This window comes from Watersipora subatra, chromosome 7 (assembly GCF_963576615.1).
Source record: "Watersipora subatra chromosome 7, tzWatSuba1.1, whole genome shotgun sequence".
In the NCBI taxonomy this organism is placed as follows: Eukaryota; Metazoa; Bryozoa; class Gymnolaemata; order Cheilostomatida; family Watersiporidae; genus Watersipora; species Watersipora subatra.
In genome coordinates this window covers 4,872,745-4,892,512 of record NC_088714.1, presented here as the reverse complement: position 1 = coordinate 4,892,512, position 19,768 = coordinate 4,872,745, and the positions used below count along the sequence as shown (strand labels likewise).

The 19,768-nt window shown below is 35.5% G+C and overlaps 2 protein-coding genes across 2 annotated transcripts; both read left to right on the top strand.

Moving 5' to 3' along the window:
* The first annotated feature begins 1,219 nt into the window (after positions 1 to 1,219).
* LOC137399551 (putative ascorbate peroxidase) lies at positions 1,220 to 4,845 on the top strand. The gene is made up of 7 exons (XM_068085716.1): positions 1,220 to 1,297; positions 1,523 to 1,922; positions 2,132 to 2,231; positions 3,142 to 3,444; positions 3,673 to 3,814; positions 4,192 to 4,351; positions 4,515 to 4,845. Exons 1-7 carry the CDS (start codon positions 1,293 to 1,295, stop codon positions 4,626 to 4,628), a joined length of 1,224 nt encoding a protein of 407 aa, XP_067941817.1. The 5' UTR covers positions 1,220 to 1,292; the 3' UTR covers positions 4,629 to 4,845.
* Positions 4,846 to 9,943: 5,098 nt separating this feature from the next.
* On the top strand, positions 9,944 to 19,016 carry LOC137399842 (uncharacterized). Its single transcript, XM_068086079.1, has 7 exons — positions 9,944 to 10,081; positions 12,468 to 12,729; positions 13,747 to 13,840; positions 14,668 to 14,976; positions 17,014 to 17,155; positions 17,970 to 18,129; positions 18,398 to 19,016. Exons 1-7 carry the CDS (start codon positions 10,077 to 10,079, stop codon positions 18,509 to 18,511), a joined length of 1,086 nt encoding a protein of 361 aa, XP_067942180.1. The 5' UTR covers positions 9,944 to 10,076; the 3' UTR covers positions 18,512 to 19,016.
* The last annotated feature ends 752 nt before the right edge of the window (positions 19,017 to 19,768 follow it).

The following is a 19,768-nucleotide window of genomic DNA, read 5'->3' as shown; positions in this document are numbered from 1 at the left end:
TGTGAAGAATGCGTATTTTAACTAATTGTCAATAAGGATTGGCATGTGTAAGAATAATGTCACTGATTATTTTATAGCGCGCCAAGGTGGGTGCGTGTCTGCAAAGCTAGTGTTTTCGAGTTCAATTCTAGCATGAAGCAGTTTTTTCGCTTCTAATTTTGTAATCGCTTCAGCTGGGCATATAACAAACCAACCAACAAACACTTGAGTTTATGTATATAGATAATTAATAACAGTGTGTGTCCTTGGCCACATATATTATAATGTGGGAAGGTTCGTCACATGAGTCATTCTGTGGCTTACATTCTGGTTCTGAAATACAGAAAATATTGTAAAATGCTAAGAAAATATAACACTTGACACGTAGGACAACTGTGATCCCTTTCACACCTTAGCAGAATAAGAAAAAGTATTAATCTATCGGACAGTAAGCTGATAACCAAGCAATATTGTTTCATTCATAATTCTAAATTTTACAATTAAATAATAAAACTTTAAGATAATATAAAATAAAAGTTTGAATTGAACATGTGTATATTCAGTGTTACAATTCAGCTGTATGATTGGCTGCAAAATTCCAATTTTGAAGCTTATATGACATAAAGTTTTTTGAATGTATTGATTGATAAAATGTAGTATCTTTGGTTGCGCAGTGACTTTGCTGCTCTTTGGTTACAAGCGGACTCTGAGTGAAAAGACAACACACTATCTGTTGATTTACAATGTATGAGAGAATGAGTACTTGGCAAGATTAATCCAGCGCTATGTGTATTAGTCATAACCCATCAAAGTGGACAGACGTAAGGAGCGTGTTACCTCGACTTATCTCTGTTTATGTTCATATTAACAAAATGCAAACCAGAGACTTGCGCCGTGCCAGGAAGAAAATCATTTACATCAACGCATGTCTAGCGCATAGCCTTAGCATGCATGCCTGAATGCTGAATCAGGGGCGTGTGGCATGTTTCTATAAAAGATTCGACATATGAAGAAAGGGTAATAAGCATCGTTTATCATTGTCAAACTCATCGTTGCAACACTCCGAGCCAGCTTTGGTTCTACCATAATCTTACAGTCGAGTGAGTATTACTCGTTACTGGCCATACCATGAATACCATTAATTATGGGAGTCGTGACAACTTTCCGGGGCTGGACATGAAACCGTATTACAAGGGGATATATTAAGCTGCAGCTAGCATTATGACCAGACAGGCTTTAAGCGAGGAGTGAACAACACAGTTTTGAAATATAACAGAAATATCTTCGAAATATTTAACTTACTTGAAAGCAAAATGAGGTAAGATTTAATTGATAGAACAGCGATCAAAAGCAGCAGAATTAAAATTACAGCAGAAAAATTAAATATTATGTCACTGATAATGTATAATTTATAACAAATACAGTTCATGTTCATTTGCAGTGTTTTAAACTTCATTTACTTGTTTTTTTATTTTAAATATCTAACTTTAATCTTCTGATATTTTAGCTCTTAATTCATGTTTGTGATAATTAATTCTTGCAGGATGTACAAGCTGATGATGTGCTTGTTGCTGCCACTGATAGTGTATGTGCACTGTCAGTCAGCAACAACCCGTGCCAGACCTAGGAATGGAAGTGGTTGGGCTGACTCGGCAGCTGTGCAGGCAGCCCTTAGAGATATCGGTACAAACGGCTTTGACTTAGACAAGCTTCTCTCAGCTCTGGACTCCGATACAACAACGGCTTCTTCGGCATCAACCCAAGCACCGTTCCCGGTGACAAGACCGACTCGAAAAGATAGGCCAACAACTCGACCACCGCGGAGGTCAACGACTCGCTCCGTGCTTCAGACGACAGCGACTCAGTCTCCAGGAACGGCGCAACCATTGACTGCTCAACGTCTGGAAGCCATGAAAGACGAGTTTGAAGTTCTGTTCATCGATGTATGTATACATTTGCTTTTATTAAGTTTGAGTAATTGGTGCTTAGATAATAGAGCATTAGAAGCTGGCACTAAGCAGCGCAGTTCTTTTTCATATGATTAAAGAATACTGTGATTCGCTTAAAACAACTAGTAAACCCTCCATCGTAGTCAGTAGAAAACGCTTTCAAGCCCTGCTCATTAGCTAATATATATAATTGCATGTTTTAGGTTCCAAAGATAGCAAAATATGTACAAATGGGATTCCATATGTGCGTCGGTCCAGCTGGATGTGACGGGTGCTTAAATGTAGCAGATCCTGGAAATTCAGGTTGGTACAGGCTAAAGTGTAGGATATGTCTCAAAACTTTGTTCGCTGTTAAACACAGCGCAAAAAATGCACAAAATAAAAGCAAAAAACAATGCCTTGTCATGTTTCCATTGCAGAGTACCACAGTGCAAGTCTGCGCACTTTGAATTAAAAGATTAATGCACCAAATAATGTGATTTTTGCTTCGGTTCCTGTATTGAGGCATTTGTGGAGAGCTCACTCAAGCATTTCTATTCATTGAGTAATATGTGATTAATAAGCCAGCACACACCAGCACCGGTGCAATCCGGAGCTCGTGCCTCGCTAATCCTCTAAACAACTATTGCCAGCAACAATATTTCTCTTCCGCAAGCGTGCCTGTGATTTCATCGGAAAGATTTGTTGGAGATATTAAAAAATACCTGACCTTGTCTGCGCTGGCTCATCAGTCATATTAACAACAAAAAATAATAACAACTTGTCAGTTATTTTCATTGCAAGCTAAGAAAAATTCATATAAATGTTACCTATTGGCAAGACTTCAGAAGCCATTACAGATTTAAAAAATATAACTTGGATAAGCCATTCACCGATGGCATATATTGAATTGTTTTCATGGTTCATAAAAAAATATTTAGAGCCAAGATTTAAAGTGGTTTTTGTGGTCATCTCACAAATAAATACAATTGTATGCATAGACTTATCATAACTGTACTACCATACATATCCATAGACTTATTTTAGCTGTAATAGTGGTAACGGAGCCTCTTAGGTCATTTTTCAGTTTAGGTCAAGTTTTCAGTTCTTAATATATTTTATATGTATATATATATATACATTTCATTTATAGTCATTTTAGACATTATCATATAACATTCAAGCATTGCTTGTAGCCAAGAGTCTAAATTTTGACTATTATATGTACATCCAGGTCTTATTCCTCACTACAATGAGCTGAGAGCAAACCATCAGAGGTGGAAAGACTTCATCAGCCTCGCTGACTACGGAGCTCTCGCCGGCCTCATGGCTGTCAAGGCCGGGGTGGAAAGAGACAACAGCGGCTGCAACCAAGACAGATGTACTTTTGACTTCATTTTCACCTCTGGAAGGGTGACCTGTGACAACCCTGATGACCCACCACAGCCAGCCTTTCCTCTTGGACAAGACATTCACTCTCCTCAAGGATTGGTTGATGACTTTGGTCTTACTCAAGAAGAGATGGTCGCCTTAATGGGTAGGTGGAGACGATGCCTGCTTTCCTATTCTCTTATTTGCATCTTTCTACAGTTATCACTTCTTGTAACCTCTGACTCTATTATATGATCTTTCATTTTTAACACTTCAAGTTAGAACTGAGCTTTTGATTTGTCCAAGCTTTTAAATTTAGTGATTTAAAATTATGCTAAATGTAACTTTGTTTCTTGTAGTTATTAATAAATAATAATATTACATACTCTTTTAGGTTGTCACTCGGTGGGGCAAAACCATGCAGATGTAACAGGGTTTGATGGACCATGGGACCTTTCCCCAACCGTTCTCAATAATGGATATTTTCAAGCTATGACCCGTGTTCGGTTCTCCCAAGTGTTCCAGCCTAAGGCAGGGTAAGCATTTCATGCATAATTATAAGTACATAAAATACATGAGAGAACTTTGTATCTTTCAACAAATATACTAATGTAAATATATTGTTTGATGACCAGTATTAAGGAGAAGTGATTGCGACTACTTGTGATTGTGACTGCAAAAAATTCGTTATTTGAAAATTAAAGAAACAATAATGAAAATATTTTGAATGTATATTTACCATATAATTTCACACTATGTGTTACCAAACTTGCTAGCTTTTCCAATCTATTAAAAAAATGAAGTAATAGCTGAAGTTGTCCCATCAGTCTGTATGCTGATAGACAACTCCACATCTAAATGAGAATTATCATTTAGAGCGCCCTCTATCAATGTCGCTTGTTTGACCTTTTAGAGCTACACAGTGGGTTGGCACTACGAGCAGTGGCACGAATCTAACTATGTTGCATGCTGATATGATACTCCAGCACCAGTTCACTGTATCTGGATCACGGAATGAGGCCAGCTGTCAAGAAAGCCGTGGCTGTCCTTTAGCCGTCACTACATCCACCTTTGTAAGTACCGCTATTTGAAACTTCGCTATAAAGTTTTATTTTCAATGATATATCTTTGATATATTACCATACTTACATAATATATATATTACCATACTTACATTTTCTTGTTAGACTTATTTGCACATAGTGTCAATTTAACGAATAAATTTTATTTTCACAGGTTGATCGGTTTGCCACAGATAACATGGCTTTTTTGAGAGTGTTGAGACGAGCAATAACAAAGATGAGCAACACAGCGACCTTTGACCCTCAGCGCCGCCAAGTCTTTAATTAATGAATTCTAAAAACAGAGAAACAATTATTTATTATTTTGAGGTCAAACAAATCACGGAGTGAAACGTCAATACTCATAACGCTGGTACAACGCTTTACCTGAGACAGCAGTCGGATGTTATACATTGTTGTTATTACTATTTAAATAATTTATATATTTTGTTGACTTGATGGTTTTTTTTAACAAATTTGGGGAAAATAAATTGTTTACCAATGAATCTACACTTTTTTTAAACACACTTACTTTAATCAAGAGTAATTGATATGCTGTCTGTCAGCATATTCAATTAGAAACTCTAATTTTAGCATTCTTTAATTTTTTAGTTCTTTTTAAATTTACTTCGAGCTTGAGAACTGTTGTAAAATAAAAATAATGCTCACGATTGATTAAAATGTTTGCAGACACCATGTACAATCTTTCAGATGGGCAAGAAAAACTAATATAATTTATACAGAAAGTTCGTATACATAAGTTGATTTCGCTGATGAAAGCATTGGAAATCCTACGTAAATAAAAGTCTTTTAACCTGATAACACAACTAATAACATAGAGTAAGAGCATTAATGTGCTATCAATCTCTCTGACAATAGGCTTTCTATTTGTGTCTTTATAGACTGGTGCTACCTGTACAATTATTAGAGACATGTATTATTTTTGCAAATAATGCAAATAATACACATGAACGTATTGAGTTTTGTCTATTATAGCAAAAATAAAATGGGAGCATGATCTCTAGCATTTTCCAAACATGAAGTTCAACCAGAATTGACTAAATAGCATTTTCAAACTAATATATTTACATACACAATGTAATATGTTAAAACGTTAAACAAACCTAACAGATTAGGTTTTCTGTCAAATCAAATAAAAGTTATACACAGCAATTGTTAAAAACTATCTATGTATTTACCATTTACGCAGTCAGCTGGTAACAACTTCAGGTCAGTATTGTGGACTTGTATTATTCTTAGTTGACTATTCCTGCGTGGTATGTATGCTTGACAATTAGCACAAAACTACGATGGAAACTAGAGTGGTGACAAGGGGTATAGGAGCATCAGATTGGTGATGTCATAAGTGGTATAGGATTACTGCTTGGGCAATGCTGGCACACAAGAATAGAGATGTATGGAAAGCACTGAGCTCAAAAGCACTGTGACAGTTCATATGTGTGTTATAAAAAATATACATGTACTAGCTGAATGTCCAGCATTGCACAGGTAATAGAATAATTATCAATGAATAGGAGTAACTTGCAGGGAAGCTAGTAGTCTGAATCTTTACCATAATAATAAATGTGAAGCCAGCTTGACATTACGTGTAATGATGTTACACGTAATTTCAAGCAGGCCAATAGTGTCTTTGCAATGGATGCATAATCATGTGCCCTATTATGCTGCAGCAAGGCTAGGACAATGTAGTGTGGTGGATTAGCTCGTTGGTCTGCAAACCCAAAGGTTCTGAGTTCGAGTCCTGTGTGAGGTGGATTTTTTGCGCATAAAACTTTATTGCTATAACTGGACAGATGCATGACAGACAGACACTGATATTTATATACATATATAATATTTATAATATATATATATTTATATACATATATAATATTTATATACATATATAATATTTATATACATATATAATATTTATATACATATATAATATTTATATACATATATAATATCTATAATATATATAATTTAATGTTCTTTAGAGTATGCCCACCTTTTGTATATGGATTGATTCTCTAATACTAAAGACACTCCTGTAGCAGTAACTAGTAGAGTTAGTAGAAATTTTGTAGCTATCAAGTGAAAAGCCACCCAATTTGCAAACCAGCTTAGTATTACAGACAAGAGTCAGGTTTATCTGCCCCTGCCAGTACAAGCGGGCAGCATACTGATTGTACGGTTACCCCACATTGCGGATTGCACAGAGGTTGAGCCACCATGTTAGGGTTACTTTCCCCTGAAAGAAACTGATAATAGTGACCAAACATAGGGATAGGCAAGTTTGTGAATAGCATATGTATCCATGGAAACCACTATTCCATGTGCAAGAGAATATATTAAAACAATTAGTATGCGTGACGTGAATAGCCCCCAGAAATACAACACGGTAAGTATTACCTAAACACATGTGATAAAGTCTCTATCAGCCAAATATATTTATTTGGAGTTGTTTTTTCTTTTCGAGAATGCAATACACGTACTACTGTTTTATAGTTAGAACAACTTTTAAGAATGCTCACGTTTTTAGCACTTTGTGTTTTGATAGTGGTATCTAGGAACTTGGTAGTAGTATCTAGGAACTTGGTAGTAGTATCTAGGAACTTGGTAGTAGTATCAAAGAACTTGATAGCAGTATCTAGGAACTTGGTAGTGGTATCTAAGAACTTGGTAGTGGTATCTAAGAACTTCGTAGTGGCATCTAAGAACTTCGTAGTAATATCTAAGAACTTGATAGTGGTATCTAAGAACTTGGTAGTGGCATCTAAGAACTTGTTAGTGGCATCTAAGAACTTGGTAGTGATATCTAAGAACTTGATAGTTGCATCTATGAACTTGGTAGTAGTATCTAAGAACTTGATAGTGGTATTTAAGAAATTGGTAGGGATGTTTAAGATTTTGGTCTTGAAACAGTAGAACAATTAATACACTAGTTATAGATAAGACATAGTTTTGTGTTGCTCTTCTAGTAGGAGCCTCTGAAGGTTTGATGAGATTACAAGTCTTAAAACCTTTACCACTATGAATGTTTTAACCAGTCAGAGTATACCAATTATTTCTTGAGAGGTTGTTATATAAACCGGCAGCCTGCATTTCATAAATTGTTATTGAAGATTTTATGCTGTCAAGGATAGAATGGCACAGCAATATCTCATGTGCTTGAGCTATATTAGCTTTAGATCTAGTTTTAGATAATCCAGGCATATGAAGAGTCGATGTCACAAAATGAGAAAACGATGAAAAGTTCCTATAGTATCTTCAAGTTTATACTCTCCAAACTGCCATATTAAAAAAGCCAATCAGAATACCTGTCAGCAAGTTAGTGCATTCCTCTTGCCACAAAGGGTATGCCACATGTCTGTCACTAGTTTTTAATAAAATGCAAGAATACAGAAGTAAACAATAGGATTAGACAGCGAATCTCTTGCTACTACCAACCAAAGCTTGACATTTCTAAATCATATTTTATTTACCACCTGAAAGTTATGATACTGATTCACTTTGACCTCGTCTAAATTGGTCACCACAAGATAATCTCTTAATCCGTTCATCAATGACTGTCAAGAACTTATTATAAATAACAACTGTTCAATAACAAACACAAGCGTTGGCCTGCGTAAACACCCTCGCAGTTGTTTAGTTTGAAATTCAAATATCGGCTGGTTGTAGAAACAGCAGATAATCTGAGTTGTTTCAGACAAGTTTGTCAGGTGCTCTTTTAAAAGTCAAGTTTTTAGCTCGACTCATTATTCACATTTTTTGCACAAGTAAATGGGTTAGAAATAATTTTATTTCACTAGAACAGCTTTTCAAAACAAAAGATTTCCTGTCCTTTTGTATGAAGACTAGGACAACAGACGGCTAAAATAATCATAAGCTAGTCGCTCACAAAATAATATACCATAGATGTGTTGTAGTTTATTAACTTCAGATTTATAATTATTATAATTTTAGAATGTTGGTACTTTAGTGCGAAATGAAAAACATTGTTATAGTATAATGCAGTTTACAAATTTGTAAAATAAATTTTCACAATAAATAGTCTTATTTATAGATTACATTCATGATCTGCTATGGACAGCTGATGTAGAGCAAGTCAAACATCATATAACATATTGCATGGCTATAGTGACAGTCGCCATAGCTCCTTGAAGTGTATATCTCGAGCATTCGTCTTCTCTTGAAGGAAATTACTAGACATTTGACCTACATAACCTTGGCAACTACCAAAAGTGTTCTCTAAAGATAAAAAGCTGTGCATATGCTGCAGCATATTATCATCAATAACATTGATCATTTTTTGGTTTAACATGTCAAGGTCATTATATAAGCCTATTAGCTAGCGGTATGAGAACTGACCAATCACATGCTTGTGTATGATTTTGTGTACCTGAAGTAGATTTGAAGTTGGTAAGGAATTCATTGACAAAAAAGGATGGCAACAGGAGACCAACCCTAACTCTTTTACCACACAATTCCCAGACTAAAAATTTGGTAGAATATTCAATGTTTCACTTCAATTTACACCAGTTTGCACCTCTATTTTATATTTTATGATATAAAAACAAACTTTGTATTTCTATATTATTACACTAGTTTAAACTATTACATTATTACACTACCTATTATCATATTATGATGTTTCCAGGTAGTTCTGGTAAACTTAGCAAATTACTTCAAATTTGGAAGGAACCAAATAAAGATGGCTCTCAGGTCACATGACTCGTTGCAGACCATTTAAATTTGGTCTCATTATATAGCTAAAAGATTACTCTTTCTGGCTTCAGTAGAATTTTTCTACCTACATGTAAGTGCATATTTATGGCTGGGCATCTCTACAACACTGTTATCACATATTTGTTGTACTTGGTATTTGTCTTGTCGTACTTGTCGTATTTGGTAGTGTGGTACTCAAACCTGACCCATCAACCTCATCTCCCTCATTAATGACAATACCTGCACGTTTAATTGTTTACGTAAGCATTAAAACAGGCTGCCAAGGTTACTTTTTTGGTGTTCAGTCTCCAGATGTTAAACTGTTCTAGAAAATTCTCAGAGGGTAGTTGAAAGGTTTTTGTGGTCTATAACTAAAAATATTAAGATGAATAGTTGATTAAATTGTTTTGCAGTGGTATTCAAGCCTGCAGTTGTTATTTACTGTTGAAAATCTTACAATTTGCAAAAAAAACTCCTTCAGTTTTGCTGGTTGTCCTTAATGTGTCAAAATTTGGTAATCATTCTACTGACGTCATTTCTAGTCTTCATTCAAAAGATAATCACTTTTTGGACACAGATTTATCAATGAGAACACTCATGTCTCTGTTCAAAGCACACGTGTCACAAGCAGATTAGAAAATAAAGCTTGTTTGCCAAAAATACATTCAGTAAAAAACTTTGTTTTTTTGTATTACTTGGAATGAGTCTTCCTTTGTTATTTAATTGGCTCAGCAAATCATCTGTTTTAAGATTATTCACCACCCACCAATCTATGATTGATTGTAAAGTTAATGTCAATGATTATAATTTATTCAAATATGTCACATCCTGTATCCACCTATGCACTCCTTCACTCCCTATCAGAGCTGGGATGCTAAACGTAGACAAATTATATATTCTTGCAGGCACCTCCCTTCAACCCAGATGAGTTGGGAGCGGCGGACACGAATGGTCGTTGAGAGAGAGTAACTTGCTCCTACTTGACAACAGGCAGCAGCGTACAGATATGAGGTAAAGGGTACACACCTCTGTTTGTTTTTGGCTGTAGGTTTTGAATGATCGTAATTTGTGGCATCGGCTTATGATTAAAGCTAGTTGTCATATCAAACATGATGACTGCTGTTTACAATATGTATTGCACTACTGCTGTGTCTGCGATTGCGACATCAGATAGCCTGCTTTGTTATTAAAACATCTATTAACTTTAACAAAAATTTGATTGCTGTTTTAATGAGATGAAAAATTATCAATAAAATCCTGAGTTGTGTAAAATACACTGTTAACTTTCATCATTATATGTAGCAATATTTAACATGTAGATTTTGAAATCTATGTAAAAAGCTAATGAGAAATTTCGAAACTTGGTTCGAGTGAATCATAATTTTTTGAGTTAGAAGCAGGTTGCCAGGCCAAACAAGCAAATAGTACTTGTTAGTTGTAGGTTTAAATCTCACATAACGCAAATGTTTTATGTAATAAAAATATAGCTTTTTATTTCTCAAAATCTTAAATAAAGTTAGAATATCTTGCATTTAAAATTACAGGGTGTAATTTGCTACTAGATTAAACCAAGAAGCAGGAGCAATGAGTTAGAGCAAACTGAACCAGATGAATTATTACTGGTTCCAAAAGCATACCTGGGCAGTTTGTGTGACGTTCCATGTGTATATTCTGTTGACTGAAGGCTGGTTCACACTATGCCACCATATTTTGGGATTGCTCTCTCGGCATTAGTTCGTCTATTTTGTGTGCTGCAAACTGATGCCGAGACAATGCGTATATGTCAAGAAACATTGCTTCTGTCAAACTTTCCGATATTTGCCATGCATCCACTACAGCCTGTGCAATGTGCACCACTTCGACGATGGTGATTGGCAGTCTAGTATGTCTCTTCATGATAGTTACTGCAGGACTAATATTTCATCATTTCAGTGACTGCTTTGTACAATGAGAAAGTCACGAACTATTCGCCGATGTACACGTGTATGGGTTTGTGATAGTGCATACAATGACATTAGAGACGATCACCAGTGTATTGTGGGATTAATGCTTACATACTTCGAGACAGTGTGAAGCAGCGTTTAGTGGTGTGTTAGTTTCAGAAGTTACTACGCTGTCGTGCTTTTCATTGTGATAGTTCCAGCTAGACTCTGAATATTTACGGTGTCTGTCTAGTAATTCACTCACACATTTACCAATATAAAAGTAAGTTAAGCAGCTAACTTACCTATCGCTGCCTTCACTGATCAACTATGCAGATGTCACACAAAAATTATAATGGGAGAGAAAGTAAATCGTATTAATGTCAAGGGAATTGATGTTGAGTCTGAATTTTAGCAAGTTTACCTAGTGACTGAAATAAAGCTGTTTTTTTTAATTCAGCTGTTTGAAAATAAACAGATCCAAGCAGTCTAAGGACATCATATACTACGATAAAACTTACAAATTCCAGTGAAACACCATACTTGACTCAATGAACATTGGTTAAAGGTTGTTACTATGCCTTGCCAATTAGACATACTTCAGCACTGTTGCTGCTAGTGATGCAGTACTTGGATGTCATGAACAAACTTTCTAAAGTACAAAAGGAAAAGATAGTGATTTTCTAAAAAAGTTTTTCATTATATTTCATTTACACTAGCCTTTCCTTTTCCAACTTGGTTTAGCTGTTGCTCCCAACTGTTACAATAGCTCACAACTCAACTATAGCTCACAACTCAACTATAGCTCACAACTCAACTATACCTCACAACTCAACTATAGCTTACAACTCAACTATAACTCACAGCTCAACTATAGCTCACAACTCAAATATAGCTCACAACTCAACTATAGCTCACAACTATAGACCTAGAGACTGTTTGGAGGTTTTCAATATTTATATTTTGAGTTTGCAGATATCGATTCTTAAAATATTCACACACAGTGAAAGTAATTCAAGCATTCATTGACACGCTGATGGCATCTCAAGCCACAGTGTGTCAGCACATATGATGACATAACTCCAAATAAATTGGTTGAGCTGAATCAAGCACCGTCTCTAACGTTAATTTAAAGAGGTCAAGTTTTTAAATAGATTTTTCAGTTGCCAGCAGCTCATTTGAATGATTGCCAACAAATCTGTCTTCAACTTCCAAACAGCTCACACCATAAAGTGTCCCTCGTTTAATTTACCTGATGGCACGAGTCAACATGTGTGGTACTGGCACACATCCAATCAGGCAATCAATCAGGTCCTAGCATTCATAAATTTTAGGCTTTCCAATGTGCATAAAAACTCATATATTTTTGTGTATTACTGTCTGATGTTTATGCATCTGGAAAATTAAATAGGAAGCTCATAGCCTCCCACTTGTGGTGAGATGGAGGTTGCTGTTATGTATTTGGCTATTTATAGGTTCTACCAATCTATAGTAGTTGTGTTCTTCTTGGCCATCAGCCTTCATCGCTCTCATGCACAAAACAGTCGGTTTCGAAATGCTCTTCTGGCCCTTCTTCAAAGAATCAGAGCACCGCCTGCTACAATTACAACCACGACTCCACTTCCTGTACGAATTGATGAGAGGACATTGTTAAACATCAATGCTACTCTGCCCCCACTTTCCATCAATAATCTCATGGCTATGAGGGAGGAATTTGCTCGCCTTTTTACAAATAACGTAAGTTTTTATCAATAATAATAATAATTTTAATAAATTAATAATATCAATAATAACAATTTCACTTATCTCAATCCTTAACACAAAGTCTAATACCAATACCTATAATAGTAGTTGTTACAATCTTTTATATATTAGATTTTTTCATGTTTTTTGGCTCATCTTGCTAGCATATTTGCTCCGCAACTTTTGTACGTTTTAAGCGGCATTTGTGGAGCTGCAGAACGGTAATTATAGACAAAGTATACTGTGGTTACCATCTGACCATTCCGTAACCTGATAGTTGTGATTGTTAGATTGTCATAGCCTGTAAAAACTCCCCTACACTTGTAACTTTTGGTAGAACCTACACTATAAACAGAATTTACACTCAACATCAAAAGCAAAATCTAAACACAACTTTTTATTATTACGTATAGTGACAAGAGCAATATCAACAATCTAGCGAGTTCTGGTAACTATAGTCGTACAGCAACACATTTTTTTGTGTGATGTTGGTTACCTCGGCAATTCCAACAGCTGATTTATAACTCTATGAAAGCATTTGTTGACATCACATTTTTTTCCAGGCTATTAAATTTAAATTGCTAATAAGTTAAGTAAGAAGTTGCCAAAACATATCCATTTTTGTCGCAATAAAACTATCTATTTTCTAGCCTGTGAACATCCAGAAAAGAAATAGGTATACATGTAGAGAGAATAAGTTTAAGGCAAAACTTGTTCGAGCTGTGTCGGGTATTTTAATTAATATTTTATCCAATATTAATCTATAATTCATTATCACCCAGTACAACTAGAAGTAAGTCAATGCTGCACAACAGAATATAATACAGTAAATAACATGAATGGCATCAAATTACCACATGCTAGAGCACAAAAATCAGAAGAACCTTTCTTGCAGCGTGTCTAGCAGTAGCTACAGATTTCTTATATGAAACTTACGACCTGTCCATTATAATCCCATTCACATGCTATGAGTTTGTAATACTTTACCGATAAAATATATAATATTTTTAGAGTGCAAAGGTGAACCGATATGTACAGATGGGCTTCCATGTTTGTGTTGGTGGCTGTGATGGCTGCTTGAATACGAATGATACATCCAATGCTGGTAGGCGCACCAACTCTCTAACAATTACATATACAGTACTCATGTATATATAAATAATAATATTATACATAGTGTATATATACCCATAGTTATACTATTTACAGTTTTTCACCAACAATGTTCCGTGCTATATAAGTCATGACTTTTTATATAACTTACAATGTATGTTGATAATTTTAAGTTTTGTTTATTTTAGATATTAGCATGGTAAAATGATGTTCTTTCTAGGATACCATATGATGACGCAATGTACTATCTTTCCAGGATTGGGTATATCACCAATCGGTGTATTCCCTCCATGATTAGTGTATGATCATATGATGTACAGTAGTCTCTCTTTCAAAGGTCAATGTATGATGACATGGTATATATGCACATGGTACATTATATATTATTTCTTCAAGACGAGAATACCACTTCATGGTGTGCTATAGCACCAGAACTAGTGTATGATCACATGGGAAACTCTCTCTCCCTCTCCCTCCCTCTTCCTTCTCTCTTCATCTCCCTCCCTCTTTCCCTCTCTCTCTCCCTCTCTCTCCCCCTCTCTCTCCTTCTCTCCCTCCCTCTCTCCCTCTCTCTCTCTCTCCCTCTCTCTCTCTCTCCCTCTCTCTCTCCCTCTCTCTCTCCCTCTCTCTCTCCCTCTCTCCCTCTCTCTCTCTCCCTCTCTCTCCCTCTCTCTCTCTCTCTCTCTCCCTCACTAGGATCGGTGTATGATCACATAGTACTCTCTCTTTCACTAGGACCGGTGTATGATTACATAGTATTCTCTCTCTCTCACTAGGATTGATGTATGATCACATAGAACTCTTTCTTTCTTTCACTAGGATTGGTGACGCACTATGCTGAGCTAAGACGAATGCACAAAAGATGGGAGAATGTGACGAGTCTTGCTGACTATGCAGTGATCAGCTTCTATGAAGCTATACGAACTGCTGTCGAAGTTGAGACCAACATGTGCAATGTCCTCACACGCTGCCGGATTAACCTGCCATTTACCTCTGGTAGGTTCTCTTGTATAAACCCAGACAACCCTCCCACTCCAGAGTTTCCAAAAGGTGATGACATTACCACGCCTCAGAGGATGGTGGAAGAGCCCTTTGGATTGACTGAAGCTGAGACTGTGGCACTCATGGGTGAGCATAATTCTGTATAATTGCAGTTAACAGTTAGCCTATAGTTCTAATTTTCAATTTGCATTGACACGTTACCATGGAAAACAATGTAACCAAGAGCGTATTGATGAAGGGCTGAAGCTGAACTAAAAAAGACAGTAAGGGTTATTATAGTTTTTTATAGCTTATAGTAAGGGTAGGTGCCGCAGCAGACATGATATTAGGTAACTAAAACGAACCTCTTCAAGTTAGCTTCTGGTTAAGTATAGATAACAACTTTATTTTTACCAGTCAATGCCGTTTAAAGCAAATTATACCATGAAAGGAAAACTAAAGAGTAGTAAATTAAAATTATGTGTATTGAAAGAAAAAGCTCTTTTTGTATAATACTGTTCTATAATGTAATATGTCAAGGTGTTGGTGTCTGGTATAAGGTGTAGCAGTTTTTTTGGGAAGTAGGAATGTAATGGATGGTCAGGCAGATTGGAGATACGATTAGAGTATTTTAAACAGCAAATATCTAAAAACACGTTTAGCTCATCAGCATTAAAGATATTTAGACGCTGATAGTAATGGTGCATATGGCAGACATATTTAAATATGTAAATATGCAACACACCCGTGACAACATGCTTCAACCTATTATCATTCCAAGAATTTTTGTCCTCCAATTAGCATCTATTAAACAAGTATCTATTCTGACTTATCATCTTCAACTTTTGTTTACTTCTACCATAAATATATTTCAGCAATAAAAAATTTATTTTTCACTACTTAATTTGCGCTAGTAGAATCGGGTACTGAGTTTTTACAGATTGGTTATACACTGAAATTTCCAATGACTAGATTTTCACACCGACGACACCATCAATGATTACATTACTTTAACTATTTGCAGTTACATGTAATTACGGTGCTTTAAAATTTATAGAAATGATTAATTAAGAGAATACAAACTTCATTTAAATTGAAATTTAGATTTATGCCAAAGGAAAAACACAGAGGCTTTGTGTCACATCTAAATATTAATATACAAAAGTGGCAGATATTCATAAATGCTAACTAGGTCACATAGACAGACCTGCCAACTTGCATAGACAGACCAGTCGCTTAACATAAACAGACCTGCCAACTAATACGAACAGAGCTGCCAATTATCATAGACAGGCATTGTCAGTTTTGCATAAACAGAGGCCAACAGAGCATAGACAGACCTGCCATATAGCTGTGATAGACTTGCCAGCAAGATTTTTTGCATGATATCAACCATTTGTCAAATATGGGTAATTTATTAGATGCAAAAACTTTAGATTTTTATAATGTCATGTAAATTTTGAGTACATAAACTTGTCGAATAGCTGAACTGAGTTGGGTTGTTTACACATCAACATGAATGTCAAGCATACCATATTACCATGCATCATATTTGATGCTCTTATTAACTTAGCGTTCCATATTATATGATAACTCCTTCCATTGCTAATTATTATTATTATTACTATTATTATAATAATGATAATACTAATTATTATTATTGCTGGCATGTTGATAGGCAGGTATATGATTAGCTAGGTAGCTACAAAAGCGATCAAGTAGGTGAGTAAGTCGAGGAGTCAACACACAAGGATACAAAAATAGCTCTATGTTTACAGCCAACTTTGTCACACAAGCAAGTGAGCAGATTATCTTTACAATAGGCTACTCATAGAGCGTAAGTTGACAGACGAGTCCAATATAAGTATGTCTTCACATTAATGCCGTGGGTTTTTCAATAAATAATAAATTCATCAGCATGTAAATAAGTTGGTTCATCAGTAGGTATAGTGAGGGCCTGTATCGACAGTCACACAGACAGATATATTAGGGACAAGTAGACAGGTATATATTCACACAGGTTAATGAATCACAATGAAAAGAATATTTTGATACAACTTCACTATTAAAGCAAAATAACATCCTACAATACATCACCATCTTGAGTTATTAAACTATGTCACCTTCATGATAGTTTGAACCAATTAAATAACTTAGCCATTGTTGAAAGTTGAACTGTTTCAGGGTGTCACTCTCTTGGATCCGCACATAGCGACATCTCTGGATTCAATGGAGACTGGGATCTGACACCAAAGGTACTTGATCATGGCTACTTTGAGGCTCTCGCACTTACTGACTGGAAACAAGAGTTTGTATCTACTGCTGGGTAAGAACAATGTCAGCTTCTACCGCTATTATAATATCAATACCGTTTATTACACCATGATGCAATAATATAATACATTATATTATAATATATTGTAATTTAATAAAGTACAGCATAATATAATAAGCTAGTAGTAAGCCCAGCAATGCCAGGGATTTCTTTTATTTCCAATCAGAGAGCCTGCAGGTTGGTGTTTGAGAGGCTGGTTCATATGAACCAGATGAAGTTTTTAAACCAAACATTTTGGCGATCTGGTGGAAGGCACAGAGCATACGAGTGTGGAGCTGAGATGAGATCCGCAAGAAATGTAGAAACGCAAAGCAATGACACACAATGACAACATAAGATTTATTAATATAGACTATTATAATGAAATTTAATATAATATAATATTAAATAATATAGTACAAAGCATTATGATAGAGCAATATTACATTATTTCATAACGTTATGTTCAAATTACAGCCACAAAGTAAAGTAAGGATAGATATGGAGATATGTAGGGTGTGACATCATAACCTGGTCAAATACTAGTAGGTTTGGACCAAATTCACAATCAATCACCACTTCTAGAGTTCATCATTTGTGGTTACTTGGGTGGTTTGATTGGCAAGTCAGAGCTGGAAGAAAAATGTGTATCCCAATGGCAACACCCATAAGCGCATGTATATTTCACAGACATCGGTTAAAGCACTAGTGTAATTTTCATTCGATACAATTAAGTTGGCTTATTCTTTTGAAGATAGATTCACTAGACGAAACAACGCTTTTTCCGTTTTTCTATTGTTTATGAATCTTCTGTGTCATATTTCAGGTCCCACCAGTGGTCAGGAGCGACGAGGAATGGTAAGCCCCTAATGATGCTGCATGCAGATATAGTCTTACAACATCGGATAACATTGAGAGGCAGCAGAAAAGAGGCTAGCTGTCGAACTACCGACCGCTGCTCCAAAGCTCGGGGCACTTCAAGAGTTGTATGTATATATTTAATGAAGGCTAGCATTATGCCGATACAGAAACTCCTCTATTTGGTCTGAGTAACTCCCAATGTTAAAAATGCTGTACTTTCAAAATATGAACTTTGTGCTAAAATTTGTATAAAACAGGTTACTGCATGTGACTTTTACATACTCCTGGTTGGAAGCGTTATTCTTCTTCAGATAACTGACAAATATTTTTGAGCATGTTAAATACTCATTTAAACGATTCAATGAACATTAATACAGATTATGTGTTTTGTAGGTCGAACGGTTTGCAACTGATAACAAGGAATTTATTCAGACACTCGGAAGGGCAATAGTGAAGATGTCAAATACAGCAAGCTTTGATCCAACGAACAGGATGCGCTTTGAATAGCTTTTGAACAGTTTCCGAACTCTAAAACAGTAGAGTAAAACAATAGCCCGCTACATAGAGTGACCTGACCTCATCTAGATATCCTTCTCCATGAATTTAATAATTTTTTTACAAGTAGCTTGGCAAGTAGATGTGGATTGTACATTGTTAAATAGGCTTTGTATTCTCCTTGGGTTATATTAAACTGTTAATGCAAGTTTCAGACGCAATACAGAATATTACAGTATTGGGATAAAAACATTGGTATTCTACGTTTCGCCACCCCCTTGCTTGCGTGATCATTTGAAGACAAAGGTTTAAACCAAGAAAACTTTAGAAACGAAAATGAAAATATTTTGTACAAGGTTTCACAATTGGCGTCAATCATTGGGGTGTAAGAAAAACCCAGTTGGTGGAATAAATGAATGATATACACTGTAGTTGACACTCTGTTGTATAATATTATATTGTTATACAGTGTATAATGCAGAAAAACTTTTGAACTGTTGGCTTTGCATTGAGTAATAAAAACTACAAAACACTTGTTACTACTACTAGCTGACTAGAGATATGATTAACAATTATGGCAGCTATAAACACTTGTTGCTACTACTAGCTGACTAGAGATATGATTAACAACTATGGCAGCTATAAACACTTGTTGATATTACTAGCTGACTACAGATATAAGTAACAACTATGGCAGCTATAAACACTTGTTGATACTACTAACTGACTAGAGATATAAGTAACAACTATGACAGCTATATACACTTGTTGATACTACTAGCTGACTAGAGATATAAGTAACAACTATGGCAGTTATAAACACTTGTTGATACTACTAGCTGACTAGAGATATAAGTAACAACTATGGCAGCTATAAACACTTGTTGATACTACTAGCTGACTACAGATATAAGTAACAACTATGGCAGCTATAAACACTTGTTGATACTACTAGCTGACTAAGGATATAAGTAACAATTATGGCGGCTATAAACACTTGTTGATACTACTAGCTGACTAAGGATATAAGTAAGAACTATGGCAGCTATATACACTTGCTAATACTACTAGCTGACTACAGATATAAGTAACAACTATGGCAGCTATAAACACTTGTTGATACTACTCGCTGACTACAGATATAAGTAACAACTATGGCAGCTATAAACACTTGTTGATACTCCTAGCTGACTAGAGATATAAGTAACAACTATGGCAGCTATAAACACTTGTTGATAGTACTAGCTGACTAAGGATATAAGTAACAAT

Bases quoted from the DNA above. Each gene is read 5' to 3' on its own strand.
- LOC137399551 (XM_068085716.1), top strand. The intron at 2,232-3,141 runs GTTGGTACAGGC...ATGTACATCCAG, and splicing joins AGCAGATCCTGGAAATTCAG to GTCTTATTCCTCACTACAAT. The intron at 3,815-4,191 runs GTAAGCATTTCA...TTGACCTTTTAG, and splicing joins GTGTTCCAGCCTAAGGCAGG to AGCTACACAGTGGGTTGGCA.
- LOC137399842 (XM_068086079.1), top strand. The intron at 13,841-14,667 runs GTAGGCGCACCA...TTCTTTCACTAG, and splicing joins GAATGATACATCCAATGCTG to GATTGGTGACGCACTATGCT. The intron at 18,130-18,397 runs GTATGTATATAT...TGTGTTTTGTAG, and splicing joins CTCGGGGCACTTCAAGAGTT to GTCGAACGGTTTGCAACTGA.